General features: G+C 48.4%; 1 protein-coding gene across 1 annotated transcript in view; it reads left to right on the plus strand.

Moving 5' to 3' along the window:
• The first annotated feature begins 10233 nt into the window (after positions 1-10233).
• Positions 10234-26087, plus strand: part of LOC126540054 (intraflagellar transport protein 81 homolog) — a 30292-nt gene continuing 14438 nt past the window's right edge. The window contains exons 1-13 of the mRNA XM_050186861.2: positions 10234-10464; positions 11340-11435; positions 13978-14193; positions 14905-15060; positions 15945-16055; positions 17212-17296; positions 18700-18863; positions 19264-19359; positions 20469-20609; positions 20668-20817; positions 23235-23453; positions 24863-24949; positions 25709-25872. Of these exons, the coding sequence (XP_050042818.1) occupies positions 10321-10464; positions 11340-11435; positions 13978-14193; positions 14905-15060; positions 15945-16055; positions 17212-17296; positions 18700-18863; positions 19264-19359; positions 20469-20609; positions 20668-20817; positions 23235-23453; positions 24863-24949; positions 25709-25872 (1829 nt within the window). The 5' untranslated portion in view covers positions 10234-10320. The remainder of the gene's footprint in view (positions 10465-11339; positions 11436-13977; positions 14194-14904; positions 15061-15944; positions 16056-17211; positions 17297-18699; positions 18864-19263; positions 19360-20468; positions 20610-20667; positions 20818-23234; positions 23454-24862; positions 24950-25708; positions 25873-26087) is intronic.

Genomic DNA, 26087 nt, shown 5'->3' on the forward strand with positions numbered 1-26087 from the left:
TAGATAGATAGATAGATAGATAGATAGATAGATAGATAGATAGATAGATAGATAGATAGATAGATAGATAGATAGATAGATAGATAGATAGATAGATAGATAGATAGATAGATAGATAGATAGATAGATAGATAGATCTTTTTATAATTCACCGCTCGCAACCTGCCAATTCTGGTGATAAACTTAGGCGGAGCACTGCTCGTACCACTGACGTAGCGAAAACAGAATAAAATCATATTGGAATAGAACCATTGCATTACACTGGCCCTGTTGAGCTATGACGTAAAGCTATCCTAATTTTTTTTCTATACAGTTTCCTTCCTTAGCCCTCCGCGATTGGTCAAAACATTTTTGGCAACGCCCACTTAGCCTGTCAGTCTCGAGGCTTCGCGAAAAACGAAAGCTCCCCATCTCAAGACGACGTCTATACACTAATTATGCGTGATTAGGCCGAATAAAAGAGAAAAAAAAACATTTATTTCCGATTCTACGCCTTTGTCACCATTAGCGTTCCGCGACAAGTGAATGTTTTCGGATCACATCTACCACGCCTATCTGCACGCGACATCACAAAACCGCGGAACGCCACACGTCAGTGACATGTATGCAATAGAGATGTATTAATGTTACGAACAAAAGCGAACGTTTTGTGGAAGTCGGAGACTTCCCCGTTTCGAAAAGAATAGAAAATGGCTGTTCACTTATCGCTCCGGCGCGGTGTATTTGGAGCTGCTGGCGAGTATTCGTTTCTTTGGGCATAATATAAATTGCGTGGCAGTATAACGTTGGCGAGTCCTCTTCCACACGTATAAAACATCGCTTTGCCAAATCTTAAAACTGACACCCGCCGTGGTTGCTTAATGGCTTTGGTATTGCGCTGCTAAGCACGAGGTTGCGGGATCGACCGCCGGCCACGGCAGCCGCATTTCGATGGAGGCGAAATGCAAGAGAAAAAGAAACACCCGTGTACTTATATTTAAGTGCACGTTAACGAACCCCAGCTGGTAAAAATTATTCCGGAGTCCCTCCACTATGGCGTGCCTCATAATCAGATCGTGATTTTTGCACGTAAAAACCCATAAATTGATTGAAGTTTTTCTTCACTGACCATCCATTTTGACGGTTGCCTTGGCAGTATAACGTTGACGAGTCCTTTCGACACGTATACACCATAGCTTTGCCAAATCTTAAAGGATCATGCGTTCTGACGGCATTTTTTACGCCCCGTAGCAAACCGCCGCAGTCGTCAACGAGCCACCGCAAACTATGGCAGGGGAAGTGGACCAATTGGTGACGACGGTACCACTCTCAACATCCGGTTATCTACTTTCACTGCGCTAGCTCTGCCCCACCAAAGCCCTCTCCTATCGTGTGCGCGCCTCGCCTCTCGTCAGCCAATTAGATAGGAAAAATGCAGCGAATCCAACGAGTTGGAATCTACACACAGCGAAGCTTTTGTGGGAGTGCATAAAGAGGAGAATCATGCCGACGGCTGTATTCAGACATTATAGATAGGCTAACGCAATGCCACCGCCGCTGCTACGGATGCGCGAAGGCGAGCGCGGTACAAGGGTCGAAGATGAAAGTCGCGGGAAGTCCTGGCGTATTTCTGGCTTTTATATCTTTCCCCCGTACAGCCGCCCCCGCGAATGCGCCTCCGCGGCGCTGCCACGGATGCGCGGAAGCGAGCGTCACCTGCTGGTGTTGCAAAGAACCCAGCGCCCAGCGGCGGTGACATCGCGCGCGTCCTCTGCTGTCACTGGTTCGCCTAATCGGCCACAGAACAACCACGCAACTCCTACTGTCACTCAGACCCGGCGATAATCGCAAAGAAAAGCTTCTCTTTTAAAACCTGTCGCGGAAGGCAATGCTATTCGCTTTGACGAAGCAAAGGTCACCTATTAGCTCTCCAATAAACGAGGAGAGCGTTTGATGGGGCTGTCGACACAACCTAGAGGGTCACCGCCGTCGACGATTGCGTAAATTTTGCACCAGGAGATTGGAATGAAAGTCTGAATGGAATAACGTTGAGTTATAGCACTCCTGGCTGGGGCTTCACTTTGTCTGCGGACGGGCGCAGGTGGACCTTGTCCTCCGAGGGCTGTGCAGCCTGACGTCGCTGATGCTCAAGGCGGAGGCTCTGCGCTACGTGGTTGTGAGCGACCTGGCCGTCGCGTACACCCTGGTGCCCGTGTGCGTGACGCTGCTCTCGTGGTACTTTATGAACGAGAACATGGGTCTGACCATGTGGCTCTCGATATCGCTGTGTCTCTCCGGCGTCGTGGTCGTCATGCGGCCCACCATCTTCTTCAAGGAGTGGGACGAAGAGACCACGCAGACTCGCCTCATCGGATTCTTGTACGCCTTCGGCAGCGCCATCACGCTGGTCATGCTGATCGTCTTGTATCGCCACTCGAGGAACGCCACTAGCAAGTAAGCGCGTCGCGCGGCACTTGAAATCGCAGTGCAGGATCGAAACTTCTTTTTTTTTCGTTCCGGCTTTCGCTACAGATTTAACGACAACGCTTCAGTTACGGTTCAGCTCCGGAGCGACAGAACAGCGGTTCAAACTGTTTTGATCCGGCTTACGTACGTTTGCTTAACCTAAAATTGATTACAGCAGGGCAATATAAACTTATTTTGTACAAAAGCTGAGTGGCGCTCCTCAGCTGCGCGAACTGACTAAAAAAAGACACGCGTGCTGTTCTTTTCGAGTCACAAACAGGTTAGAAAAAACATACGCTGACTCACCATTCCTGGCCCTGCGAATATACAATTGGAGTAACGTGGTTCAGCCACAAGTGCAGACAATGCATGGATGAAAAGGTCCAGGGAACGTGGCCAATCTGACCCGAAAGCTGTTTTTTTTTTTCACTTTTATTTCGGAGTGAAAAAAAGAAAGAAAGAAAAATCCTAATGCATACGGTTCACTGCCGTTTCACCCAAATATAAAGCTTTTTTGTTTTATTTTCGGTTCAGTTCTGGTTCGATAAACTTTATGGCGCCACTCGATTATCTACCGCGATTCCTGCCGTCAACTTTCTGGCTATCCCTATGTATCTGTGTGTCTATTCGGGGCAGCATAAAGACCTGGGCTATGTAAACGTTATACACTATACTTTAGAAAGAACACCATGGAAACACTGCTACTGTGCACGGGAGAGCTTTCTGCGCATCAGAGGTGCCCTCATTCAGAAAAAGAAAATCAACTTCGGTTTGATTTTCTTTTTCTCAGTCCCTCAGCACTCAAATAAAGTTCTTGTCATGTCATGTCAACTTCGGTTTGTCAGCGAGACGTCTTGAGAACTTTAATTGCAAGCGTCATTGGCGATTGTGCATGTCAACTAACAGTTGAGCACTCCAGTTGTGCTGGTACTGTGTTGACCCCGCAGAGTTGCTGGTATTCGAGCAGTCTGGCAAGAGATTACGTTAGAAAACGACAGGGAGGAAAAGCTGCAGAAACGAGGCAAAAAATTAGTCGCAGTGGTCGAGTCTGATAGGTCTCCAGCATCACGTTTACAAACACGATGCGAGCAAAGTTTGAAGCCAGATCTGGGCGAGTACCAGGTTTAAAGCAGAGCTCGCCTTGAATCGCCAGTCCCAATAGAGTACATGTTGGGCGTCTCGAGTTCACTCCACATAGTGATTTGCGCCCTGTTGGGAACGCGAGCCCGACATGCAGCCAATAAAACAGCTTCTTCCTCCCAATCCTTTTTGGCATTGGAACATTAAAAAAAAAAAATTTAATTTAATTATCTCGCAAGATCGCGTGCGCTTAATTCTGAAGAAACTTTTTTTTTAGGTCTTTCTTAATGTAGTTATAGCATTCCTAGGATACTTTACGCACTTTCCATTGTAGGTCTGCCTGTCTGCCTGTCTGATGTCTCTTTATGGATCTAACCGTTTTCTCGCCAGCTTGGTTCACTGGGTACAGTTCATGGTCGAATATGTAGAGCGTAGGGTCACTGTGCTGAGGGAACCGTGTTCGAAACCACTCTAGTCGGACCAACTTGGATTACTGGCTATGTGACTCATAAAGAGCTATAGTGGCTCTCTATAAACCATCAATGAACCGCCACGTTGTGAACGTATGGACTTCTGTGGAAGCTCCGCTACCAGGTAGCGGAGCTTGCATTGCATTGCATTGCATGCAGGCATTGCAGCATTGCATGCATTACCTTGCATGCAATGCGAAGCACATAGCGTTCCCTGCATGCGTTTCTCGGTAAAGAATATTGTTGCGCAAGCTGCCGCGGCGCCGGCAGCTTGTCTGTAGCATACGAAGCAGGCAGTGACGTAACTACACTTTCGTAGGTAAAAGAAGGACCCGCCTAGCAATTGATTTGTGTTGTGACAATGCTATGGGAAGGCCAGGTATAGTGAGGGTTCCTGAAGAGCAGCATGCATACGAGGCGCGGCGAATTTCTCTTCTCTCTGGTCCACTCCTTGTAGGTGCGCGAAGTAGCGGCGCAAGCCAAGTCGCAGGCTGTCGAAACGTCTTAGGCTAATAACTTAGGTAACGTGCATGCGACTGTCGCCACGTTAATAATTTCAACCTACATCGCAATGGGTAAGCGTTCTAGTTGTCGTTTACTGCTTCGCTGTCCAACCACCTTCAAAGCGTGGATTGGAGACCATGTTTTTATTTTATACATGTACCGTTAGGTTGCATGTAGATCAATGTAAAATATCGGCAGGGAAAGCTAAATATGGTTTAAAGTGACGATGAAAAAGAAACACCCGCAGAGTCCATCACATGAGGAATGTCGACGTTAATGAGATTAGCACTGAGGCGACACGCTGTACTGCCACCACCGTAACGCGTCATCTATGAGGCGTACGTGTACTGCAGCTGGGCTCCGCTCTCGCGTGCTTCCTTTTGTACACGATGTGCCATCTAGCGGTGCCGCAGCGAAGCCCGCGCGTGGCGCGTGTCTGAATGTAATTATATTTGACAAGATGGACGAATATATATGACGCCAGGTTCGATTCCGCCCAACACCGAAAACATTTAAAGGATTTCTTTGACGGTGAAGAACGGCACATGCCCAGCGACACTTACGAAGTGGTATACACACCCAATGGTACGTAGCCAGCGGTACGCACCCAGTAGCGCATACCCAGTGACTCAAGTTGGTATTGAAGATGTTAATTTTACAGCGGTACATGCCCCCAGTGGCATATGTTCAGTGAACCATTCTGGCGTGAAATATTCATTGAGGATTGGCACATACCTAGCGAACAAAGTTGACGTGAGAGAGCACATACACCCATGGAGTGGCACTTGTATATCCATGCAGGCAGTGCTTGTTCCCTCCTCAAACAGTCGCGCTTCGATCGCTGCTCCCATAATCACCCTGGCTGACGTAGGTGACTATTTGCTCTGAACCCCTTTTCGCCCGAAGCTTCGCGACCTATCTGGGTCTACTTTGTTGCATCTAGGCGCTATTAGAGTTGTCGGACGATACCACCGCTGGCGTACACTTGTAGGAGTTGTCGGACGATCTCGCCGCTGCCACCATTTGTAAGGGTTGTAGGTCGTAGGGAGGAACTTGGGAAGAACTAGGCGTACAGAGTTTATTTACAGTATTTAGATTTTAAACAAGAGATACATCGAGTCTAGCGTGGCTCCCAAATGGAGCACGCAAGACAAACATACAGCGCACAGCTCACGAGTACGATCACAGAGCACACTGACGAACACCCCCTAGCAGCGACAAACAGCCGCTTATAAACACTCCGTGTTCTCTAGATCCCTAGTTGAGGAAAAAACGGCAGTTCACTGCCGATTCGCAGCGTCCAACGTCAACGCAGTCGACCCGCCTTTTTGGAGGAGGAGGTGTCTCGTCCTTGGTACTTTGTGGTTGCATGTGTTTGCGCTGTTACAATTCTTTATGTCAAGTATGCACCAACTCGCCCAGAAAGAAGTTTTAATGGAGGAGGAGGGCTCACACACACACGTACGCACAGCTTTCACTGCCCCCACCGAGGCCAGACGGGCTTCGCAGAACTCGGGGCTTACTTCTTGACCAAAGGAGGCGCCTCTTATTCCCCAAGCTGACCCCCGCCGCGTGGCCCCCGGTTCTCCATTGTCTTGCGCCTTGAAAGGCGCGTGTGACGTTGCCGCCAGATAGATTCCTTCGGGAACTCCTTTGCTCACAGCAGACCAAATCGGCGGTGGCAGGTTCAGTAACAATAGTTGGTCCGCCGATCGCGTTTAGCCATAACGGCGCCGAGGGGTTCTTGAAGCGGCACCTCGAGGTCCCAACGAAATGAGTCACCGCAGCAATTGTGGTAGGCTTCCATGGTTCTCTTCGGGGAAGCTCGCAAAGCTCGCAGCTGCAGCTGGCTGAGAAAACTTGCATGTTGCCACCTCGGCAGGCCATTCTTAACTGCGCAGGCACGCCTTATCATCAATCATGTGGTTGGGATGATTGTTTTAAGCTTGTTCTTTATAGAAACGTATGCTCTTCTGTGTGTAGTATGCGTGATTCCAAAGAATGTACGCACTGTTCGCTACAGTTAGCTGAGAGCTTATAGCCTCTTCCCTAAGGGGGTATGAGCCATTGCATCTGGGAGTACGAATCATAGATGATAGTTTTCTGTCGAAGTTACGCCACGAAGAAATTCCGGAATCCTACAGCCATAGACAGCTTCGCTGTAACATATCTGACGAACAACGTTTGCCATATATGTGCGTTGATGATGATCGCGTGAGTCTGTGATGACAGCTCGTTGGTGATTTTTTCAGCGCGCAACAAACATGCAACTAAACGCGCTCGCTCAAAACCATTAGTCCCCCCCTCCCCACCCTAAACACTGGTTTGCCAAAACGAGCGGATGCGTGCATGTCTCGCCTGCATCTATGCACAAATTCGAAGAACCCCCATGCATGTGCAAGTTCTCGCTGAACAACGTTTGTCTCGCGGCTTCCACGTGGAGGAAATTGCGGGCGCAGGAAATTAAATACATGTTTTCATACCTCGGCACTCCCAAGTAATTAGTCTTAAAAGTCGTCGTCCCTTCCCGTCACAGGTTCGTGAACTTCAACAGCGGCCTGACCCGCACCATCATGTCGCTGCTCATGGCGATGGCAACGGGCACGTTAGACGAGCTGATGGACGGCCGCTACTTGGGCACGCTGGTGATGATGAGCAAGCTGGGATTCTGCGCCATCTTCTTCCTCAACAAGGCGCTACAGAACGAATCGGGCGCCTTCGTCAGCACCGTCAAGTTCAGCGCCGACATCATCATGTCGGTTGTCCTGCAGATCGCCTTCCTCGACCTTTACCCGGACGTCTGGAGCATGGGCGGCATCGTGCTTGTCGTCCTTTCGTTCCTGGTGACCATCTGCGGAAGCACCGTGAAGCCCGCCTGGAAAAACCGGCGACGACGCAAGTCGATCCAGAAGCGGCGCCGGTCTCTGAAGGCTGCAGACGAACAAGACATCGCGGCCATGGCCGCCGCCGCAGCAGCAGAAGCAGCAGCCGCTGCGGCTACCTCTGGGACAGCCTCCTCGGACGCAGGCGCCCGCTAGCGCCGCCATCAGCGCCGCTACTTCCGTTCGAACGGCACCGAAGCGGCGCTCTGTATTCACTAAAAGCGTGTGCAAGCACTGCTAGACACGACCACAGTCGCCTGGGCTGCGTGCCTGCTTATCGAGTTGTGTGTTGTATACGTAATTGTATAAACGCTTTACGTTTGCCTCCGCTTCAGATGTACGAGGAACATCTAAAGATACGTGCTTTGCGCCGCCATTTATCGCACCATTGAGATTCTGTACAAAAGGCGTCGAGACATTAAGCGTCCCCACGCGGCGCCGGTGCCTAAAACCCCATGCCATTAAACACTGACGGAACAACATATATACACCCCTTATGCGCGCCGACCTTGGAGTGTGCTCGACAGCAGGAAGAGCTGTCGAAGCCCGCCACTGCGAAGACGGGGAAGCATTAGTGGTCACAAAGCCTGGCAAAGGTGTCCCAATGACTGGGTCCAAAGGTACGTACTGCTGGTATTCTTCGGCGCTCGAGAACTGTGCTACAGCTATATTTGAAAGTTCAAGACATTCTTTCTTGAAATAAAACTACGGCCGCACGTATATATTGTGCCTGGACACAATGCCGGCATGGGTATGAGATAAGAAGTATATGCGAAAAATACTGCGAGCTCTTAGTGTGCATCCTAATATTACAATATAACAGTATACTCCGATGTGGCTCGGTATAACCGTGGTATTCTTCTGCCGAAGAGGATGACTTCGTCTGTGAAGAGCATGACGTTGCACTTCGGTAGGCACATTCCCATGGAGGCAGAATGCGAAAATGCGGGCGTGCTGGTAGATTTAGGCTAATGGTAAAGAACCTCGGCCTTTCAATGTTAACCCTGAGATTGTCACTATGGCTTTTTTCATAGCTTAGGCGCTGCCTTTTAGACGTAAATATACCCAGGTATGAGACAGGAGTATGCGGGACTATAGCACAGCGCGTCCTTCAAGGCCGCGTTTGTTTAGTGTGTTTGCCTGCTAATTTTATTAAGCAGCAGCCCGTTTTGTGGCATACTTATAAAGGTTGTTTCCACGAGTACTTCAAGTAATATTTAAAAATAGTCTTTTTGAAATAAAAGGGCCGTTCCTTCGGAAACATGCCGTTCGGAGATGCACTGGTCGCCATCGCCTACGGTGTGTCTCCGCAGGAACAGTTAGCTTATTTCAAAGCGGCTATCTTTAGTCTTCGTAGAAATGCCCGATATAGATGGTATACGTCGTCAGACTAGATGAAACATTTCTCCATTCTAGGAATTGGTTGAATTATACTTAATAACCCTCAAAAATAAGGAACCGAACGAGTGGGGGGAAGCAAGAGGCCACCCTTTTCCGCTTGTCAAGTCACTCTGTGCAATGAATGCCCCCGCGAATACTTTTTGCCTTTGCTTCTGTAGGACGGTCTGCAACCGCGCCCCAGCGACAGACCGTCCTACGTGTTTCAGAACCAAGGACCGCATGACGGATTACAATGAAATCACGAAGGCCTACGGCCTGGCTCGCAGGACTGTCCTACCCCCGCACCCGAGGCTGAGTCGAGCGGAGGCGGTAGTACTGAGACAGCTCCAGACCGGATCGCTACCGAGCCCGAGACTGATGAATCGCATGTACCGCGAAACATATCCGACCGATAAGTGCCGAGTCTGCCGGAGGGAGACCGCAGTCTACACGCACATCGTGTGGGACTGCGTTAAGTATCGAGAAGAAGCAAAATCAAGAACGCTCCCACCGCGGCTCGAGCCAGCCGCGAAGAGCTACGACCGAGACGATCAGCTCTGGGCCGTCCAGCAGGTCCTCGAGGCGCTCGAAAGGCACGGACCCAGCGAGCCGGCAACGGCGAGCGGAGACCCGCGCCGAGTAACGGCGACTTCGTAGATGACGTAGCCCTCGTCGGGGCGCGCGAGCGCCCAACTGCACTGCAGGCATAAAGTTGGCTCCAATCCAATCCAATTTTGCCTTTGGCTGCACAACGCCGCATCGTCACTTCTGGGCAAAGAATCTGTGGAATACTTTGCTTATCTCGCTAGCGCACGCTCCGCTAATCCCACAGTGAGAAAATTTTCGGCTGGAAACCATACTGGCTCATTGCCATGAGTATTTTCATCCCTCTTTGCTCGACAATAGCTCAAGGCCGCGCGATGTATACATACCTACATGCGTGTGTGTTTGCATGTGCAGTTAGTGTGTTTTCGTCATTAATGTGTGTATCGTTTCATCTTTCACCCAACTCACAGGGAAGCATTACTGCGTTATATCATTTGTTCACCCAACACCCAGGTTAGCATGCCAGGCCGCCAGCAAGGCTGACATCTCCGGCTTGTCATAATATCAACAGCTCTGTATCATTCGGCACGCTGTTCGGCGACAGCAGGTGGTATATATAGGACGCTGTGGCATCCAGGCACATCATCGCCAGCCTTCCATATAGTGAGAAACTCTATACAGTCTTCGGAAGCCCATAGGGTACAACACCGTATAGCCCCTCGAATCATAGAGTAGATACACACCTCAATAAAGACGATCACTATCATCATCACCCCCGCGTGGCACTCGTAGTCAGCGCCGCCCCGCGGCTCACAGCGCCCCACCATTGAGCTCTGCTTAGTGTTGCCATGGTTACCACCTAGATGGTAACCAACAAAGCGTTGCCCCTGGAGACTCTCCGACAGCCAAATTCCCACTGCGGGACGGCGAAGGGAAAGCGGGAAGTCGGCGGACCGCTTCAAAGATCGACCGTCCTCGTTTTCGGTCGCATACTGCATTTCCGAGCTGGCACCATGAGCGAGCAATTGAAGTTCATCGTTCAGGAACTGAACAAGGAACCTTTCAACAAGAGGCTCAACCTCATCAGCTTCGATGCCTTTCGGCCAGACCAGCTACTGCAGGCGTTGAATGACGTCTTCGCCGAGTTGGACCCCAAGGTTTGTAAAGCGTGACCCACGGCCTCACATTCTTGCTGCTTGCACGCGACTGTGTGGTGTTACGGTAAGCGCATTTACTTTTCTTTTTCTTGCGGATCATAGTTTACATGGTGTGCCTATACATGACCAGGAACTGTAAGATGTATATCACCATAGCTATAGTTATTTAAAAATGTATAATACAGTTTCAGAAAGAAACTGCTGTTGCACATAATCACGGTAAGTCGACATGCGCATTTGTGCGTTAACGCATCTTCCACGTGAACTGATATACAGGAAAGTACAAGCCGGAAAAAAGAAAGTCAGCTAAGAAAAGCTTGCTTTTGACTTTCATAAGCGACACAAGTTTAATGCAGGCCATGCTGGTTCATGCTAGTGTGTAATCAATATGAGACTCTTATTGTTATAGTATATAACATTACCCTCCATTGTGGCTCGGTTCCAGTGATGATGTCCCTATTTTATCATCCTGAACATTAATGAAATTGTGGATTTTTTCCCTCAATTCTGGACTAACATATATATTAATTGCACCGCGCGTTTACTTTAATGTTCCTCAGATTTTAGTTTCATCTGCATCAACATCGCGTGTAGTTCGCGTCTTTCACCCTCGCTCTAGTAATCGCCCGCGCATAAGAGGTATGCGACCGTCTTGAGGGAGATAGAAACAAGAGGTAAAAGGCAGAGAAGTCCGGTTGACGATACTTTTCGAGGGAAACAACGACCACAACATTTTGAACAATGAATCGCCCGCGCATTGTTTGTTCCTGCTTGGCCGGTCCTGAACTTTTCTAGCAGTAGCTGTGAACAGAGGTGCGGCTTGCGTAAGCACTGCTGGAATGCGCGCGTCACTGACTTCAGCTCGATGGTTGCAGATGAAAGCGGACGTACGCAGCGAGGATCCCGAGCAACTGGCCATGAAAAACCTCGCCTTCCTGCGCATATTGAAGTACAAGCCTCCGCCTGACATCGCAGGCCGGTAGGTGGCGAGCTGTGGGGGAAAAATAAATAAATAATGACAAGTGTTTGCAGATGCAGGTTTACAGGACTGGAATAATAAACGTCGGCGACGACGATGTCTAATGTTCCGGAGCTCCTCTTACAGAAATTGTTGCAAAAATTGCGTTGCATTTATATTGAGTCGCACTTATGTTTGTATTGTTGTACTTATCCTTAGAAAAGTAATACGTGTTGAGTAATGTTAACGAGTGTTAACTATGTATTGAGCAATAATAATGCTTGACGATGATGTCGATTGTTCTGGAATTCCCCTTACAGAAACACAGAAATTATGTTGCATCTATATTTATATTGTATTTAAATTGACTACAGTAATATATTACGTTGTATATATTGTCACGTGGTAGTGACGGTGAAAAAAAATAGCACCCAGCAGCGAAACTGTCAATAGCTTAACTAACTCCTTATTGGGCGAACCTGTGCCCACGAAAGCAAGTTACATTGCTCAAAGCACAACGATAGCGGCGAACACAGCCGGCGATCGTCGAAAATCCAATCTGCCAGTCAAGCGCGTCGGCTTTTACACAAGAGTCATCGAAGTTTCCAGAGTAATCGCTGGTGCCCGTGTGTCTTCCAGAAAGAACAACAATTCGCGTCGCGCATACAGTCAGATTGCACAAGCTCCGATGACAACAGACAAAGCACAGAACCATCGATAACATTCCAGCAAGTTCCAATCATGCAAGCGCGTCTTGCGCCAATTTGTTAATGGGTGAAATCCAGCCCCGAGAAAAGGATAAACAAGTACTCGTGTCAATCAATATATATCTCAACGTTCTGTTGAGATTCAATTGAATGCCATGTATAATTTTGTTAGGGTCAGCAAGCTGGCCGTGTGAACGCACTACTCGACGCATATTTCCCAGTACGTATTTACTTAAGGTACGTACTTGTCTGTATGAGGAATGAAAAAAGAGGGGGAATATAAACACGATGAAACCAATCAGGGTCCATATGATGATAGTGAAAATACGCCATTTTCGAATATACATGCAGCCGGGCAAGGAAAGACAGTTCTTACGAACGATAATCAACATAACGAGCAGGTCAAACAGAGTTATAGGCGTCCCCTCACAAACAATGCGTTCGCTCAGCCACTATACTGCAAGTTCTAGATGAGAATGACCTGCACGCTTTTATTCAAATACACATCCATGCCACAGAGCAATCTGCTTGATAAAAAAATTGATTCCGGATGTGGCATTGCGATAAAAGAATAAAATCTAATTCATTGATTGAAAAGAAAAACAGCGCATGTTATGCATATAATTCATTATGGATGTATCCTCTTACAGGGCAGAACTATTCAAGGAAGAAGTTCAATGCTTATCGTCCTTACACACGGTCCGCTGTGTCGACGCGCAAGACAATTTCTTGGCTACTAGCGAGGAAGCTAGCGCTATGATAATCATACAGCACTCGCCACCAGCGCCTTGTTGTTCTGCAACAACCCCGTCAGTTAGAAAATACCGCGTGTCTCTTTCCACTTTCTTTCCAATATTGTTCTTCTACGCTCCACTTTGTTATCAGATCAGCAGCCAGCCCGAAGCTACATCTCGTCAACATTTCCCGGCTGAATGTACACATCGTATAACAGGAAGCTGTTGGGACTCTGGTTCGTGTTCGTGGTTCCGGGTCGTGCGTCACACAAAGGGTCGCTTGCCTATACGCCGCCCGGAGCGCCTAAAATGTGGTAGCTGGCCTGCACTACACCGACAAAATCTAACCCACGTCGTCGTCCGTCTCTATCGCCGAGAGATGTTTCTTGTTGAGGGAATGAGGTCGCGAGGCGGAAGGAAACGGAAAGCGGGTTTATTCTACATATCTACAAATGGCTCCATGGTTATGGGAGCACACTACATCCTAGTAGGCTACTTGGTTGAGTCGAAGCACACTACATGTCGGAACCCACTGCATTCCTGAGCAATGGGCACTTTACATGTCTGAGCACACAGCGCACACAACACCTAAGATGTACGTTTTCATGAAGTCGTCTTCCCCAGGTCACTATAGACGAGGAAATTCAATGACCTTACCGCGGCCAATAGGAATGGTCGAACTGTTCGCAGCATCGCGCCCACGATGTCGCATCACCCCGCCGCATTCCGCCTCTGATGTTGCGTCTTCGCTCCCACACATGACGCAATGACGAGGTAATCGGGAAGCAGCAGTCGACGCCGCTCACACGGTCGGTCGTCGACTCCTTGCAGCTTGGGCTGCAAGGAGTCGGTTTGCGGTTTCATACGAACATAGCCAGATGGCAGCTGCTTGACAAACTCGTAGGCTTCGACAGACGAGGCTTGACAGCGGCGTCGAGTTGCTTGAACAGAGGCTCTTGACCACTTCGGAAAGCTGAGGCACCCTCCCGCTGGAATGCTGGGCTTGTCAGCAGATCTGTAACGCCCCTCCCCCCTCCCTCGCGACCAGTCTCGCTAAGAATTATTTCAGAGGAACTAGCGTCTGCAAAAACGGAGCAACGCAAGATACGAAGAGCCGCTGACTCACGCCATTCGCATCGTCGTCCGCAGCGGCTCGTTCCGCCAGGGCCTGGTGTCGGGCGCCAAGGATGTCGTGCTCCCGCTGCTCGAGTGGACGCTGCGCGGCCTGCCCGAGCTGCGCAAGAGGGCCTACCTGGGGCGATTCCTCGTCAGGGTCGAGCTGCCGCCCGAACTGGACGGGGACGTGGACCTGCAGGCGCTCTACGCGCAGGTATGCGCCTCGTGTGTAATACGGGAGCAGCACTTTGCGCGGCTCGTGAAAGCGGCGGCTGGTCTATAGCGCACGCGCCTTCCGTATAGAGGACCAAGCTCACGCGGTAGAACGGAGTGTCGTAAGAACGATTGTAAAAGACTGGTCGGGCGATCTGCGCCTCTGAAAGTCATGCCTTCCGGAGGACCGATGGATATGTCCACTCGGTCGCTTTACATAATTCTGACCTATGTGGCGAGTGGATTGCTTGAGTGTAGGTGTGTGACTGCACAGTTCTGACGAATAGAAGCTATTTCTTCCGATGTCGACTTTCTGGAGGTGGCGAATCCAATCAAGTCTTTCAGAGTGGATAAGGTCTGCGAATTCACCAGCTACAATTCGTAAATTACACTATGCGCCGTAAAGTTTTAATAAAACACAGAACTTGAGACTATTTATATTTAGTTGATTATGCATTTAGATTTGTCGCGCAATGTAATGTCCGTCTAGTCGAGTATTTCAGCTCAAGAAGTATAACAGTGCTATCTACCAGAGGCGATCTTTAAAAATTATGTATGGTCTACAAAAAAAATACGAAGACTAACACCCCCGTCGAGTCAGCAACATCGCAAATTTCGAGGTGTTATTTTTCGCGCGCGAGTAGACTGGCACTTCTCAAACAAATATGGTCTGAGCAAGCGGCACGCAGAACCAGAACGCTGATCAACGCAGTACGAAGTGGCCATGGAGCAGTTCAAGGAGGCGCACAAGATGAGCGAAGCGCTGAAGGCCAGCGGGCTGAACACCCAGGAGCTGCGCAGGGACATCTCCCAGATGGAGCAGGAGCGCGAGCAGCTGAACAAGAAAATTGCCAAGCTTCGCCGTAAGGTATACCGTATACCGTCTTTTAATTAAACTATTACATTCTTTTCTTTCTTTTTTTGTGTGTATGTCAAATGCGGGACTAACGGAAGAGGGACGTACGACAAGCAAGTGGCACTATCGTCAGTATGAATGATTTCATTCGAAACATGAAAAGACCTTGGCGTTGGATGTTACTACGTGCATGTGGTTTCTCTGTTCCCTCGTTCGACGTTTAGCATTACAGCATAATATGAATCGCAACTATACCAACATTAGCTTGTGAAAAGTTTCGATGCCACTGTACGCGTGATCATCGGTCCCGGTTATCACTGTAGTACTTCCTTGCTGCGAAGCAGTCGATATTGAGCGAAGCGGCGTCATTTCCCTGAGCTACGGTGATCCAGGCCTGCTATATACATATGTCGCTTTCTTCCCGAGAAGCTCGAGCATCGCAATTGGCTTTGGATGTAAACGGACTGCTTTTGAAGTGAGGTGTATATTTATGTGAAGGAGAATAGGTTGTCAAAAGCGTGCGACTTCTTCTGCTTCTGCCATAAATTACTGCTTCTGCCCAGTGTAATAGTGACGTATAACACGGTGCATTCGCTTTTGAACCCGGTAAACTTATTCGATGAGCAGTCGCGCAGCATTGTCACGTCACTAACAAACGATGCTACTGCGCCCGTACCGAGCAAAGCGAGCTTCTGCACCCATCAGCGCGGGTCGTGACAGGTTAGCGACATCGTGGGAATACCTTCTTCGGCAAAGTCGTGTCGCTCCAGAAGTAAGACGACCTTGGTTACGTCGATGGCTGGTGGAATACAATGTCCTTACACATGTCGATTTGTTCGGCTAGGGGTGAAAAAAGGTACCGATCAATGAAAATTGTTGTCGCGAACTCGTCGCAGGTTGAAACTCAGCGTAACAAGGACGTCCTGCTGCAGTTGGCCAAGAATCTCCGCGAGGAACAGGACAGGGCGGAGACGCTCGCCCAGCAAAGGAACAGCCTGCGAGACGCGGTGAGTTGCGGCCTCGCACGTGATCCCGCATTACTCGAACCTGCGAACTGTTGGCCTTGTATATATGTAGAGCCTTGGATAGACTTGGAAAACTTCTATGGTAGTTGTAGTACGGCGTTTGCAGTCGGGACGGTTGGATGGAGGCGCTGCTAGTAGTTCGTGAGTTCACTGCGCTAATCGGTACGAACATTGCGCTTGATTTGATGAACAGACAACGTGTCAGCAAGTGCATCTGTGTTCGCAAGCTATCGGGCGCAAAAGCTTAAAGGGACATTACACACAAATCTTAAAAACATCGTACTATGGTAGGTTAGTCAGTCAGAACCCTCTATACATATATACTTACTTGCGTGGGAAATAAGGGCAGAGTTTCTCTTTATTGAATTTTGCGCTTGAACTGCGAAGCTCGTGGCATCGTACTGTCTTCGCGGATTCATAACGTTACCGCGCGTTCGGATCGTTCCTGCGCAGGCAAACGAAGTTGCAACTAGCAAATTTTGACGATCGTTTATTCAAGAGCGTAATTTAAACATTTTTTTATTAATAAACAGACGCATAGTCTCGGCCTGACGCTGCCAAATTTATGACGTGATCAAGAGTTTGCGCGGGATGTTCAAACTCACATCAACGTTTTTCTACGTCCCTTTCTGACCTACCAAGCTGCTTCTCCAAAGTAAGTCTCACCTGATCGCAACACAAGCCGTAGACGTACGTAGGACGTTTCTGACGAGGGTGATAAAAAGAGTGACAGGACGCCTCGTCGCTAAGTGGAGCTACGGCCAAGTCTGTCCTGTCACTACTTCTGTTGTCCTCGTCCACAACGTGCGATGTCTACTGCTCGTAATGAATCGCCAACAAGCCCACATTCGCCATCTTATAGCGTAATAATCACAACCTCCCAAATTTAGCTCAACGCCGAAGACCATGGCAACAGCGAAAGCTGAAAACGGGGCAAGTGCAACCATGAGAGTATACGTGCTGATACTGCACTCTACCTTTCAGTCACAGTCCCAATGTTCATGACTACCACGGTCTCCGTCACACTGAAACATCGTGCAATTCTTTCTTTTTTTTTTCAGGATTGCCGATAAGAAAATGATGCATATTTAATACACCGCCGACCATCATCTCTGTACTTCTTGTTGTGTCACTGCAGCTGAACCACTGCGAACAAAAGATCAACAGGCTGACGCAGCAGCTAAGAGACCTGCAGCATTCGGGAGCCGGTGCAACACCAGAAGGTATTTGTCAACCCTGAGTTGCAGTTATATTGTGAAACATACACTTAGGTTACGGGTTGACGCAATTCCACTATACTTAAGAGGAGGCTTTAGCTCGGGGCTAAGCCCGTTTTCCCCATTCAAATACATGTAAAACGCATAAATGTTTCTATATGAGACGACCGCTGGACCAATTTCAACTAAATCTGTTGCGTTTGAGAGAAAAAGTTAAACACAAACTCAGGAAGTGGATTTCTTAATTTGGGCCTCTAGCATTGTGCAAGAATTGCCGAAAGAAAGGTAAATTAAAGAAAAAGAACAAAAGCACGAAATTTACAAATCCGTAACTCCGCACCAAAGTCACATATCGGATTTCTGTAAATTGCACCTGTTTGAGTATCTAAAGCGGCCAAATTTGATATATCGGCTTAATATTTAGGTGAAATTGTTACAATGTGTACGAAGGATTTGCAAAAATCCTACTCACAAATAAATGAATGGTATACGTGAAAGAAATGTATGTAATACATCAATTATGTCCACTTTAGACGTCTTATGAGGTGTAGTTTACAAAATTGTGAAATCTTTATTTGTTACTGAGCTGAATTCTGGGGTTTTACGGGCCAAAACCACTGTCTGATTATGAGGAACGCCCGTAGTGGGGGATTCCGTATTAATTTTGATCCCCAGAGGATCTTTAACGTGCCGCCACTGCACGGGACACGGCTGTTATTGCATTTCGCCGTCAGCGAAATGCGGCCGCAGCGGTCGGGATTCGATCCCGCGACCTCGTGCTTAGCAGCGAAACACCGTAGCCGCTAAGGCACCGCGGCGGGTTTGTTAATGAGCTACAGAGTTGAAAACTTGATACTTGAGTTTTCTTTTCTTTTCTTTTGCTTTCTTTTATTTTTGCTATTTTGAAACAGTTCTTGTAAAAATATTGACGGCCTAAATAAAACATGCGCTTCGTATACGGTCACTAGATTACTTGTACTTTTAAAATACAACAAATGTCATGCAATTCTGTGCAGTGGTTGCAGAGAAAAACGATTTCTCCGTTTCGATGTATTTCGACAGGAACTTCTGAGCTAAAGCTTCCCTTTATTTAAAAAAAATTATTAAATGATTTGGGGCTCTGAGCAAGTATGGCTTACTATGGCGGTGGTGCGCTATGGCGCGACGTGCGTCAGAAGATTATGTAACTAGATCAATAAAAGTAATTAGCACATGTGACGAAATGAGCCAACAAAAAGCTGACGTGACACTGTTTACCTCAAAAGGAGTAAGGACAGGAAAAGTAAAACGAGAATTAGCGAATCTTCCGACGCTTTGTCTGGAATTATATACGTAAAGACGGCAGTAATTACATCAAGTGTGGGATCGAAAGCGTCATGAGCAAACGTTCGTCTCTTCATGCTTCGTAGGCCTGATGAAAAAGCTGGAGGAAGAGGTCCGAGCCAATGGCTACCTGGTGCGAGACAAGCTGCCCAAGGAAATAGCCGCCTGTCAAAACGCCATAAGAGACCTGCAGAAGGTGGCCGCCGAACCAGCAATGGGGCAAAACGAACTCAACAGGCTAAAGGCGAAGGTATGTGCAAATCGTAAACTGTCCAAGACAGGTACACTGAGCTTCACATGAGGTATGGCGTTTCCATAGTCGTCGTCTATTGGCCACTACCTCTGCTATGATAGCTCTCTGAAATTTGTGCTGAATATTGTGTAGAGTAACGTTGATGCAAAAAAAAAAAGGACAGTCGCAACAAAGTGCCTAACTCCGACCGCGCAAGAGTATTCAGAGGAATCGCTTTCCTTCGGTATTGAACTCCAAGCGGGATCGTAACGATCCCCGCACGCACGACAGTAGCGAAGCTGTCGCGTTTATTTTAATTTTTTTGTAATTAAACCAAAGACAATGTTACCCCCTAGATAATGTAATCAACATATTAAACTGTAATGAACAACAGTATTTTGCTGCTTTTTCGGCACAGGTCCAGGCTGAGAACCAGGAAATCAACGCTCTTTATGAGCAAAAGATGCGAAGTCAAGAGCAGGCCGATGACAAGTTGACGCTCTTCAGGCAACAGGTATGTGTAGCTATATTACGCGGTTTTGACATGCACTTATGTGTGCAGTTTTGCCTCAGTGGCGCTATTACAGAACGGTGGTGGTAATGGCGCGCAGTGCATGTTCATGGAAATCGCGAAATAACTAAAAGGCTCAAGTGAAGAAAGCGGATGCCAAGCGAATATTGTGCAACACGAAAATCTCTTGGAAGCTTTTGAACAAGTTAATTAATATTTCGTGTTTCCTAACGGCCGCCTCCGCGGTTTACCGTGTCAGCAACGAACGATGGCAGCTTGTGCATACATTACGATTTGGGCATTCTCCGATGCTTCCTGCGAACAAACCTTACCGCATACGTCCTTCGAAGAAAAAAAAACGCTTTCATTAGATCACTATGATAATAAATATGCATACAGTATAAAGCTACCACTCCCTTTGAAATACACGCCGAGACATCTTTGCAGATAGACAGACGCGCAATAGTACGACACTCCGTGTAACCACTCTTATATGTTCATTCGAAAAGCTCTCAGCCGTCACCATGATTTTCGCTATACTTCTGCGTCTCAGCTTCAGCTATACTTCAGCATTCTGCGTCTCGGACGCGGAATTTGGCGAAGTTCCACAGAGTGAGTTAAATGTATATTTGACGATAGCCCGTGGTCGGACCCAGTCCTCAAACGACGTCACCTTCTTGGGCCGGTAGCTTTTCCCGCAACTTCTAGAGTCCTTCGCATTCCCCCACGAGGTTATGAACATTTGGCGTTGCCTGTCTTGCGCGTGAATGGCATATCACTTGCGAAGCTGAATGCGGGCGGTCGGGGTCATTGCATGCCGTCGCCAAGCCAGAAGGCGATGATGTCGTCAGTCACGACGTACCCTGCTCTTGCCTTGGTTAAAAGGATTTGTGCCCGTCGGGATAGCTCTATGCTACGCCGAGATTGCGACACAGCTAACCGGTAAGCAGTCGGCAGCACGAGGACGAATGCATTTGCGGACTTCTTCCGCCTTGCAGAGTACCCCCACCTGGATGAGTGCTTGCCAAGTGCATATTCTAATAAGAGTAATAGCGCAAAAGAACATGCACGTATATACACGACGTGCATACGCTCCCTTAATTTATCCGCAGGCTGCGGTCATCGCGCGCAAGAAGGACGCCGCCGCAGAGACGCTCAACGAGCTGCGACTGCAGGTGTCCCAGCTGGAGGCTCAGCTGCAGGAGAAGCAGAGTCTCGTCGCCGGCGGTGAGCAGGTCCTCAAGGGAGACGAGGTACGCCCGGGCAGGCCGTGCCTGTGCCCAGTGTTCGAACTTTCTGCACGCGCCGCAGTTCAAGAAGTACGTGAACGCGTTGCGCGGCAAGAGCAGCCAGTACAAGCAGCAACGCCAGGAGCTGGCCGAGCTGAGGGCCGAGACCGGTGTGCTGGCCAGAACGCAGGAGATCCTCGTGCAGAAGGAGCGGGACCTCACGCACAGCCTGGTGAGTGCGCGAAACTGCTGCGACGCGGTGAAATCGCTTAAACACGTGCACAGGTTGCTTGAAAGCGGGGTTATATTACTTGCGACCTCGGAGACTGCCGCTGCGGCGGGTAATGCTCGACCAAGGTATACGGAGACTTGCGTGTAGGCTCCCGATACCAAGGCGACCTAATTTTAAATTGGATGTTTGGTACGTCCCTCCGTCTTGCCCATCAAAAGTGCGCTGAATCTGTGAACTGCTTATTTTCAGACCTTGATGCAGTAGACGTGCTCTCGAAACTGCGACTGGATCACCTTCCTCCGATTAAGAATGTTTTCTTTATATTAAGCGCCAACAATACAAGCTCTGTATATATCGGGTGCTTCTTTTTATGCGGGACACTTCTTTTTAAGAAATGTTGTCATGTCTGCGCCCCTGTCGATATTGCTGAAAGGCTACGTGGCTAATCGGACATTAGGAGCCAGAAGAATTCACCGATAATTTGCCTAATTAACTAAAATATGATAACTAACTGTTGATTACTAACTTTAGGGCACATGTATTTGTTAAATTGAAGACGAGGAGTAGTGAAGTCATGACTGGTTAGCAGAAATCTTACAGTTAGCACCAGTCTCGATATATGCAACATATCTTAATGTTGCATATCTTTTCTAGTTCTACACTAACGCCCATGTATTTCGTAGCACATTTTAGTGCTACGAAATACATAGGCGTTGCAGTTATGTTTCCTGAAAGCGTGCCTATAACAGATGGGGACGATTGGGAACGCCGAGACATATTTTAGCTGGTTTTGAGGAAGGATATATCGAAAGTCCTAGGATTTCTGCAAAACCGATATGACTTCACTACTCGTCGGTTTCAATTTCGCATTTTAACAGCCACCTCTACCTTTTAGAACCATTGAGTTTTTTGGCGGTACCGCGATTCGAACCCAATACCTTCTGCGTAAGAGGTGGCTGCTCTGCCACTAATAGGCCACTTCTGCGTTCGGCGAGGCGGATGCTCTATTATTTAGCCACCGCTGCGCTTAAGCGCAGCAGTTTCCTTTGTGGTAGAGCAGCCGCCTCGTGTGCAGGCGGTGCTGGGTTCGAATGCAGGTACCTTAAGAAACCCTAATGGATAGAGTTATAGGTGCCGCTGGCCTGGCCGCTCGACTCTGTGAAAGGGTTTTCATCGCGAATGGAGGGCCCCATATTTCTGACCCCCCGCCCTCTGTCCAACCAACAGTCTTGTTGTAAAGCATCTTCCATGGCTGCTGGGGGCAGACCAGAGCTGTAGCCGGGTACCTACCAGCAAAATGGGTAAAAGCGTGTCCCAGGTCAAGTGCTTTGCCATTACGCGAACTTAATGCTTGGAAAAAGAGGTATGTCCCCGGTCCGAGGGTGTCCCCGCCTAATTAGTTCTTGGAATGCCACACGGGTAATTACCGCCATATGCGAAGACGTGGGTTCGTGTCCGACCTGCGGCCAGTTGCTTTTTTATCCACTTTCATTTTCCATTGATTTATATTTATTTAGTTCAATTAACAAGTACAAGTAATTTCCCCTATGATGTCTTTGTTGGCTTCATACGATATGACAAATAAAAAATCGGGCCACTCAGTTTCCTTCCTTCTCGTTCACATATATATATATATATATATATATATATATATATATATATATATATATATATATATATATATATAGAGAGAGAGAGAGAGAGAGAGAGAGAGAGAGAGCAAGATAGAGAGGGAGAGGGGGCACGGACGAACACGCGACAGCAAAACATTTCAATGAACAGCGTTCCCCTTCTCAGTACTACGAGTGGCCCTGTTCTGTGAGGGTGCAGCACGCTTTTGGCATTCACGTTTTAAGACATGAGCCAGCAGTGAAAACGTTACAGGTGACGCGTACATTGAGCGTTCTGTGCATAGTGTCACGTAAGCTAGCTGTTGGTTGTTTGTAGCCCTTACAGAAATTTGGTGAAAATTGATTCTCGAATACGGAGAAAACTAAGCATATTGTCCACGCATAGAACGCCAAGCTCAACCTTCTTCGGTGCCTTCTTTTTGACACTTCTGGTTGTCGACCCAACCGCAGCAAAACTATGGGTATATAGGAGACACCAGCTACGGAACAAAGCAATCAGCAAAATCTGGAACACTATTACTTAGGTACAACAAATGTTAGTATCATTGATCCCAATAATACGACCGCTCTTTGTATAGGGCAAAACCATATACTACTGCATCTTAATATATCAAGCCACGCCATCATAACTTCCAACATCGTTCTTGCGTTCGTGCTTGAACTGTACGGTTCGCGCTTCATTTGTGTACTACCTATATATTACGGTTTCGTCAGTTGTTGAGTGCATCATACATCGTCAGCGGCTTACCAGTTGTACTGCTAACCAGGGTGATCGTGCCGTCGCAGGAGGCGCTCGAAGAGAAGCACGGCGTTCGCGGCTACCACCGGCTGCAGGGAGCTCTGGAGAACTTGTCCGGCAACAAGGCCACGCTAGACGAGACAAAGATGGCGACACTCGAAGATATGTCCGCCATGGTGACTAACCTCAACAAGCGAATCGCCGAAAGGAAAGGGCGCCTGGCGCCGGCCATAAAAGACCTCAGACCACTCCGGAAAAGCTACCAGGTAAAAGCGGATCACACTGTCAGTATACTTATAGGAAAGCATTAAACAGTGGTGCACTTTCTAGACAGTCCTTGCACGTCTATAGTTCTGCAATACCAAAAAAAGTGACTCGCCATCCCAGCCCCGCGAAAATGGATGTCAGCGAAGCTGTTGAAAACCACTACTACAACTGCGGAGGAGGTATACACAATGCTTTATTGCACAGTTCCTCCTCCGGCGCATTATTCAGCCACAGGAGAATGTAGTCGTGCGGACTCCCCCTGTGCTGGAATTCCACGACAATACGACCAGCGGCAGCATGCCGCCGCTGGTCGTATTGCCGTTTCTTTTCCCTCTGCTGCCCCTCGTATTCACGCTGCTCCTCGGGAATCTTTACTATGCGTTACCTACCCATAGCGGTGCTACAACAATGAAATCAGTTGCTAGGCTAGTTCTTTTATATGTGAAAGGCTAGTGACGTCACTCCCAACGTCGCAAGCTGCCGTCACCGCAGCAGCTTGCGCCACAGTAATCTTTACCGGGAAACGTAAGCCGGGAGCGCTACGTGTTTCGAATTTCTAGCAGGAGCGCTTTATCATCAATCATGTGGTTTGAATGCTTCTTTTGTGTTTGTTCTCTATTGAAATAAATGCTGCGCTGTATGTTGTAGGCGTGAAACCAAAGAATGTGTGCACTTTTCGCTTCAAACGCTGAAGGCTTTTTCTTTCTTTTTTTTCCTCCGTGAGGACGCCGCCGCAAAAGATCCCAACCAACTATAGAATAACAGCTTCGCTGTAAAATATGTACCACGCGCCTCACACGAACTATACGAAATGTCAGTTCTGATAGAACTGCGGCAGCACGTGCATCCGGAGGCATCGTGACCTAACTCATTCTATACCAGTCCCTGCCTCCACAATACAACGGTGAACGTGGTGCCGGCACGGAACGTTCTTGTGAAGGGTCCTTACAGCAGCAACAGGGAAGCAATGCGCTTCGAACCCAACCTCATCCTTTACTCAACACGGAACAAGCACATGTCCTTCGCAAAGTTCAAACGAACACTCTTCTCACGCCACTAATGCTCTACAACTTCGGTTGGCGTCGCACAGCTCACTGTCCGGAGACAAAGGCCAGATACAGAACACATTCTGTACTCATGTAACACTGCCATTACCTCTCCTTGTTTTCCTTACCCTTCCCCTCCTTCCTGGAGTGATTTGCTTCACTCGGACTCGGCGGATCAACAACGGGCCTTAGCGGAGCAAGCTCTCTTCTTTACTGGGCCTTAGTGTTGGCCTTAAATAAAGTTTTTTTCCTCCTCCTCCTCCTCCTCCTCCTCCTCCTCTAAGTGTAACGGTCCGCGACATCACCAGCCCGCTTCGTCTTATTCTCTAACAGACATGTCCTCTAACTCATTTTCTGCACAGGACGTGACAATGGAGTACGATAAAAAGAAAGCAGCCTACGACGCATGCGCAGCAGGCCTGGAAAGTAGTATGACAAGTTTGGAGCAGGTACGTTCATTTATAGTCCCTGTAAGGTGGCATAAATTCAGTTTTGACTCAGCAGTATAAGTGGCGTTATGAGGGACAGCCAAGAGCGTTATGTTGCCTTCCTCTTCGACTTCGCACAATAATTGACAGAGATGGCGACTTAAAAGAATTGCCTGTCAGCACACGTCCTAGCGCGCGGCGGGACACAAGAGCCGCGCCAACGCCAACGCCAGCGGCCAGCGCCAACTTCACGGTGGGCGTACCCGCAACGCAGGAAGGGATGATCCTCGCCCATATATATTTTGTTGATATATCTTGTTGTAGATTATCCTCGCCTATTTATATATAAATTGTTCAGCAAACGTTCGGATCGATCGACTGCGCTCGCGCTCGCCGACAATGATAGCGAGGGAATCAAATGTAGGCTAGGGGGCGGGCGCGACTGGAGCAGTATGCCACTCGTCGATTACATGCCCGCTAACGCTATCTCTAAATTTTCATGGCGACGAAATCCAATAGCAAAGACGTACAGATGTGCGACCAGAGAGATCGCACGTTTAGTTTGTGGCCAAGATTGCCGGTCCTCTCGCATTCATTTTTTCAAAGCAAGGATATGGTGGGGGAACGAGTTATGTGCGTGGTGACCTGCTGTGGTCTACAGACGCATACGATTAGCGACCACAAGGTGCACTCTTCATTGGAAGCCCTATGAGGCTACGCACATATAGCTTTTATTAACCGAACTTCTTGTTCTTTCTGATTCCATGTTCTATGCACAAGGAAGTGTCCAGCCTCCGAAGTGAGCTGAACAGCGAGGAATCCAAGCTGAACTTCCTTCAGCACAGCCTTCGGATCCACGAAGTGCAGCTGAACTTCCTCAAGGCTCGTGGCGTACTTGGAAATCCTGCAGCCGATGCCGGGTCCAACGGCCAGACTTCCCTCAGGTAGGGACACCATGAAAGTACTGCCTAAGCTATATACGATAACAAATAGTGGCGTGCGAGCAAGAAGCCGCTGCTTCAGGACCAGACCTGCAATCTTTCCCGCACTCTTGCATTCGCGTTTTCTGCCAAGGCGCCAGCGAAGGGCAGAAACGTTACCTACCATAGCACTAGTAGGGCTGCAGTATGTAAAAATAAATAGATCAATAATGAGCATA

This window comes from Dermacentor andersoni, chromosome 2 (assembly GCF_023375885.2).
Source record: "Dermacentor andersoni chromosome 2, qqDerAnde1_hic_scaffold, whole genome shotgun sequence".
NCBI lineage: Eukaryota > Metazoa > Arthropoda > Arachnida > Ixodida > Ixodidae > Dermacentor > Dermacentor andersoni.